The sequence below is a fragment of the Hippopotamus amphibius genome, chromosome 9 (assembly GCF_030028045.1).
Source record: "Hippopotamus amphibius kiboko isolate mHipAmp2 chromosome 9, mHipAmp2.hap2, whole genome shotgun sequence".
Lineage (NCBI taxonomy): Eukaryota > Metazoa > Chordata > Mammalia > Artiodactyla > Hippopotamidae > Hippopotamus > Hippopotamus amphibius.
The window spans coordinates 33,386,965-33,392,937 of NC_080194.1; the positions used below are offsets into that span (position 1 = coordinate 33,386,965).

The 5,973-nt window shown below is 41.7% G+C and overlaps 1 protein-coding gene across 7 annotated transcripts; it reads left to right on the top strand.

Annotated features, from left to right (window-relative positions):
- The first annotated feature begins 205 nt into the window (after positions 1-205).
- Positions 206-5,620, top strand: ZBED5 (zinc finger BED-type containing 5). 7 transcript variants are annotated; one of them, XM_057750485.1, is made up of 3 exons: positions 206-1,391; positions 2,189-2,252; positions 3,328-5,620. In XM_057750485.1, exon 3 carries the CDS (start codon positions 3,469-3,471, stop codon positions 5,551-5,553), a length of 2,085 nt encoding a protein of 694 aa, XP_057606468.1. In that variant the 5' UTR covers positions 206-1,391; positions 2,189-2,252; positions 3,328-3,468; the 3' UTR covers positions 5,554-5,620. The 7 variants fall into 7 exon arrangements, with proteins under 7 accessions (XP_057606468.1, XP_057606463.1, XP_057606470.1 ...); XM_057750480.1 differs by having other exon boundaries at positions 206-500; positions 2,137-2,252; XM_057750487.1 differs by having other exon boundaries at positions 206-500; positions 3,296-5,620.
- The last annotated feature ends 353 nt before the right edge of the window (positions 5,621-5,973 follow it).

A 5,973-nucleotide genomic window follows, 5' to 3' on the forward strand; every position in this document is an offset into this window, starting at 1 on the left:
AATCTCGCAACACCCAGGACTCTGCATTGTAAACAAACGCCCGGGCAGCTTGGGTTCTGGGAGGTTTGAAAACAGTCGCTTCACGTCGGGCATCAGCTCAGCCTCCGCGAGCCCACGATTCCTGATCAACCGCGGCGGCGGCTGGGCCACGCCTCAACCGAGCTTGGTCCCTTCTTTTGGTTCCGCCCCACTGCTCAGCGCGGATTGGTGGCGGGTAGCAACTCCGGCGCTGATTGGGCGGCGGTGAAGTCGCTCAAGGAGACAGTACGTTCGGGTGCCCCAGAGTGCTAAATTTATCTTCAGACGAGCGACCGCGCCAGCCGCGAATCGGATCTCTATGGAGGTGGCATAGGCGATATCCCTGAGCTGAGAGCATCGCCCGGCCCCCGGAATCCTCCTTCCCTCTGTTTTGTTTTTCATTCCCCCCCCTTCCTCCCTTCCCCCCTCTCCCTTCCAGTCCGCGACGACTGGCTCTTGACCCCGTTCAGGCCTCGGTGAAGGTGAGGACCAGAGCCGCCGCGGCGGCTGAGTGGTGCGCTCTGAAATGGCCGCTGCCGTGAGCTCTGTAAAATGGCGGCCGCAGGCGCAGCTGGGGACCGCGGCGCTGCTCTGCAGCCCAGCCGCAGCCGAGACCGTTGTCTCCATCCCTGACGGAGATGAAGGAGAAAGATAGTGTCGGGTGCTGAGACGTTTTCCTGTGGTTGTTAGCCGAGGCGACCGCCCCGGGGACGCGAGGGGAGTTCCGTAGGCGAGGGTGGACTTCCACAGGAAGCCAGCCCCCAGCTGTGGCGGGCAGCGCGCACCTGTGACGAGGAGGAGCCGAGGGATAGCTGGCCGGGCCGCCCATCGAGGTGACCGTTTCCGAAAGCACTTGGGTGCTGGACCGGGGTGTCCGTGCCCACCTCCTGCCTCGGCTTTATGAATGGACTGCACTCCTACCCAGCCGTCCTGCCCCAGGGGTATTGTTCAGAGCAGGAACCGCCAGAGGCTGGGGGGCGGGGGTGAATGGATGGACCTACCTGTCAGTTTAGCCGGAAGAGACAAAAGATGAGGGTTCCCCCACCCCTTTTCAGGGAGTCGAATAGAAACTTTACTCTCTAGGGAGTCCAGTTTCTTTGTCCTCGAGAGATTCGGGGAAGCACCTCTAAAACAAAGTGGCGCTGAGGCCCTGCAGACAAAGCGTTCCACTCCGTCGTGTCCTTCCCTAGCAGTAAGAGAGAGGGTTCCTAAACTCTGAGGTCACCCAGCGGCCCCGTCGAAGTTCTCTGCAACTAAAGCACATTTAAGACTGTTGAAGGACAGTCTGCTCTTTTGCTCCCAATAGTGAAAATGTAGGGCTTTCTCCTGCTGCCAGTTTGAGACCCTCGACTTTCTGGCAGTTGTAACCCGTCGTAAGTCATTTCTCTCTGCACCATCCAGCTCCTGGTAACAGATTTTTTTTAGTGCTTGGTAAATTAAGAGGATTCAGGGACACACGAGCAGTGATCAGGCACGTGGGCTCTGCAGTCGAACTTTCTGGGTTCTGTTCTTAGTTCTTCACAGATATGTTAACTTAGCAGGTGACTTAACCTCTCTGTATCTATTTGTTTATCGCTAAAGGGGAGTTAGTAGTAGTAGTCCCAGACTCTCCAGTTTGTTTTGAGGATTAAATAGGCTAATCTGCCAAGGATTTAGCAGTTACTGGCACATAGTAAACAGTGATCACTCAATAAACATCAGTAACCTTAAGGAGCTTGGTTGTTGAGACAGGAGTGGTTATAACAAAAAGTGTAGTTCAAGTAACCCTTCCATGTATAATTCCATTTTAGATTACTTTCAGTGCTTAGTTTTAGAGACATTAAGGTGTGGCTGTACTTTAAAAAGTTAGGTTTAGTTTCTGAGAGTTTTTAATGTCTTTCTATGAAGTCGGTGGGTGGGAGAGCATTTGAAAACAATGAAATTACCAGGGTATTAAACAGGACGAAAATATTAGCGTTTTTACTGTTAGGCATCTTCTATTTCAGTCTAAGGTCTGCATTGCAGTGAAGAATCATTTGCACTGCCTGGCTCTAAAATAAATTGTAAAGAATGGTCATCTTAGAGGTCTGTGGTTAGTTCTGCATTTGCAGTGTCTAATTTTAATTTTTCTCATTCTAGGCTTTTGGTTACTCCCCTTCCACCCTATCCCTTAATTTTATTTTTTTTGAAGAGTCTGCATTTCAAGCTGCCAAGGTGGAGAGAGTGATTGCAGAAGGGAGTGCTCCTCATTTCAGGTATCTTACCCCTCTAGCTGTTACTAGGAAAACCATTTTGATTCAGGATCTAACATGAGACTTCAGAGCTTACTCTGAGCCAAATCATAAAGTTTAAATCAAAAGTAGCTATATTTAGATAGACACTAAATTTGAATGCCTTAACTTAAAAAGCTCGTATTCTTTAGAGGTCCTGAAATTCGCATTACCCTTCCATGTAATTATGCTTTTAAAAAAACTATTATATGAGGACTAAACCTATTAAAATGAGAGTTTATGTTTTCTTTAGGTCCTCGTTAAGCCTTCATCTAAAGAATAATGGGATGCAGAGTAATCAGTAAAATATATGCATTATTTTGAATGAGTCTTATTTTGGATAATATAAATATTTATGTAATTTTAAGTCCAGAGAAATAGTAGCTAACTTTTGGTTTACATTTTTCAGTGTTAACTTACAGTATTTAGATACAACAGAATTCTGTGTCTTGCAAAACTTTGAACTGTTTGTGTGTTTTTTTGACATACCTCATCAGAATAATTGCTAGCCCAGAAAGGAGCCTTAAGCTGTATGACGGTGTCAATGATGAATGTATCTGATGGCAGTAGACATCAGAAAGCTAAAAGAGATTCCAAAGTACTGTATACCATGAAAGGGGTTCGTAAATTATGGCCCCATGCTGTTTTTGTAAATAGAGATTTATGGGAACACAACTGTGCCCATTCTTTAACATATTGTCTATGGCTGCTGCCATGCTGCAACTACAAAGTTGAGTAGTTGCAACAGAGACCATACAGCCCATCAAGTAAAAAAACATTTACCGTATGGTACTTTACAGGAAAAGTTTGCCACCCCTGCCACGGGACCTCAAGGTCCCTTCCTTAAAAATACATTTATAAACTCTTCATTATTTCTTAGTCCAGTGGTTCCCAAACTGTGTTTTATAGAATATTAATGTTATCTAAGTTAATAAGCGTTGTGAGAAAAAGATCAATGCTAACAATAGTTTCTTCTTTATAATTTATATTAAAATATAAGTTTAAGACTGCTAAACTCATTTCTATAGCTTTTATTTTTATGTGATAATCTACCTTTAAGAAAAGGTGTGCCATACCTGAGAGCACCAGGAAGTGGAATGAGAGATCACCTGATACACGAACGTGTGATGTTCCATCTGCGCGTTGATGCATAGGCAGCATTTACAAATTAACTGATGTGTTGCTATATATCATCTCTTTGATGATTGCTCATCTTCTATGTATCCTGTCTTACAGTTTCAACACATTTGTGATACTCAATGTTTATTCTAAATTAACCATGTTTTGTACCACAAATTCATTGCCTATGGATCTGTTGCTGAAACAAGGAAGTCTTAAACAAGAAGTAGAATCTTTTTGTTATCAAATTGTGTCTGAATCAAATGATCAAAAGGTTGGAATATTACAAAGTGAAGATGAGCAGTTGCAGCCTTCAGTTTCTAAAAATTCAGAAGGTGAGCTTTCCAGGGTCAAATTTATGTCCAATTCCAACAAAATAACAACATTTAGTAAGAAACCAAAAAGAAGAAAATATGATGAAAGTTATTTGTCTTTTGGATTTACTTACTTTGGAAATAGAGATGCACCTCATGCTCAGTGTGTATTATGTAAGAAAATTTTATCAAATAGCTCTTTGGCCCCTAGTAAGCTTCGAAGACATTTGGAAACTAAACATGCTGCATATAAAGACAAAGACATAAGCTTTTTCAAGCAACATCTTGATTCACCTGAAAATAATAAACCCCCAGCACCTAAAATTGTCAATACAGATAATGAAAGTGCTACAGAAGCATCATACAATGTAAGTTACCATATAGCCCTGAGTGGAGAGGCTCATACTATTGGAGAATTGCTTATCAAGCCTTGTGCAAAAGATGTCGTGATGCGGATGTTTGATGAACAGTATAGTAAAAAAATAGATGCAGTACAACTATCAAACAGTACTGTTGCACGTCGAATTAAGGATCTAGCTGCTGACATTGAAGAAGAGCTTGTTTGTAGACTGAAAATTTGTGATGGGTTTTCACTGCAACTAGACGAATCAGCTGATGTTTCAGGACTTGCTGTGCTGCTTGTGTTTGTTCGTTACAGGTTTAATAAGTCTATTGAGGAAGACCTACTCTTATGTGAATCTTTGCAGAGTAATGCCACTGGTGAAGAAATTTTCAATTGCATCAACAGTTTTATGCAGAAACATGAAATTGAATGGGAAAAATGTGTTGATGTTTGTAGTGATGCTTCTAGGGCAATGGATGGGAAAATCGCTGAGGCTGTCACCTTGATTAAATATGTGGCTCCCGAAAGCACCAGTAGTCACTGCCTGTTATACAGACATGCACTAGCAGTTAAAACAATGCCTACATCTCTGAAAAATGTGCTAGATCAGGCCGTACAAATCATCAATTATATTAAAGCTCGACCACATCAATCCAGACTACTAAAAATTTTATGTGAAGAAATGGGTGCCCAGCACACAGCACTTCTTCTAAACACAGAGGTGAGGTGGCTTTCCCGAGGTAAAGTTCTAGTACGACTTTTTGAGCTTCGTCGTGAACTGTTGGTTTTCATGGATTCTGCTTTTCGACTATCTGATTGTTTAACAAATTCATCTTGGCTGCTAAGACTTGCATATCTTGCAGATATTTTTACTAAATTAAATGAGGTTAATCTGTCAATGCAAGGAAAAAATGTGACAGTTTTTACAGTATTTGATAAAATGTCATCATTGTTAAGAAAATTGGAATTTTGGGCCTCATCTGTCGAAGAAGAAAACTTTGATTGTTTTGCTACACTTAGTGACTTTTTGACTGAAATTAATTCTACAGTTGATAAAGATATTTGCGGTGCCATTGTGCAGCACCTAAGGGGTTTGCGCTGTACTCTGTTAAAATATTTTCCTGTAACAAATGACAATAATGCTTGGGTTAGAAATCCATTTACAGTTACTGTTAAACCAGTCTCATTAGTAGCGCGGGACTACGAGAGCCTGATTGATTTAACATCTGATTCTCAAGTGAAACAAAATTTCAGTGAACTTTCACTAAATGATTTTTGGAGTAGCCTAATTCAGGAGTACCCAAGTGTTGCAAGACGGGCAGTTCGTGTACTTCTTCCTTTTGCTACAATGCACCTGTGTGAGACAGGCTTTTCATATTATGCTGCAACAAAAACGAAATACAGGAAAAGACTTGATGCTGCACCTCATATGCGGATCCGACTTAGCAACATTACACCTAATATTAAGCGGATATGTGATAAAAAGACACAAAAACACTGTTCTCATTAAAATTAGAGGGTTTTGCATGCCTCTTGATAACCAAATATGAAATGAAAATAAAAGATGGTTTACTTCACTGATGGTATCTTGGGGTTTTAAAAAAAATTCAAATTTTTTATACTTTTTAGATTTTAAGAAAGGTAAAGAATTACAATTTTAAACACACTACTTTTGGTATTTCTTCTTCATGTTGTAATTTTAAAGGATTCCATGGTCATGACTGTGGGAAACATTGATTCACAAGAAAAAGTCCCAGTTTCTCAGCATGACATATCTTTTCAGGATCTAATTGCTCCCAATCTCTCTAACCATGCCATTCTGTAACCCTCCAATCACAGGGACCTTCTTGCCTAAACATGTCACTGTTTCATGCTTTCAAGTCTTAAAAGGCCATTCTTTCTTGCTTCCTGACAGACTCCTATTTGCTTT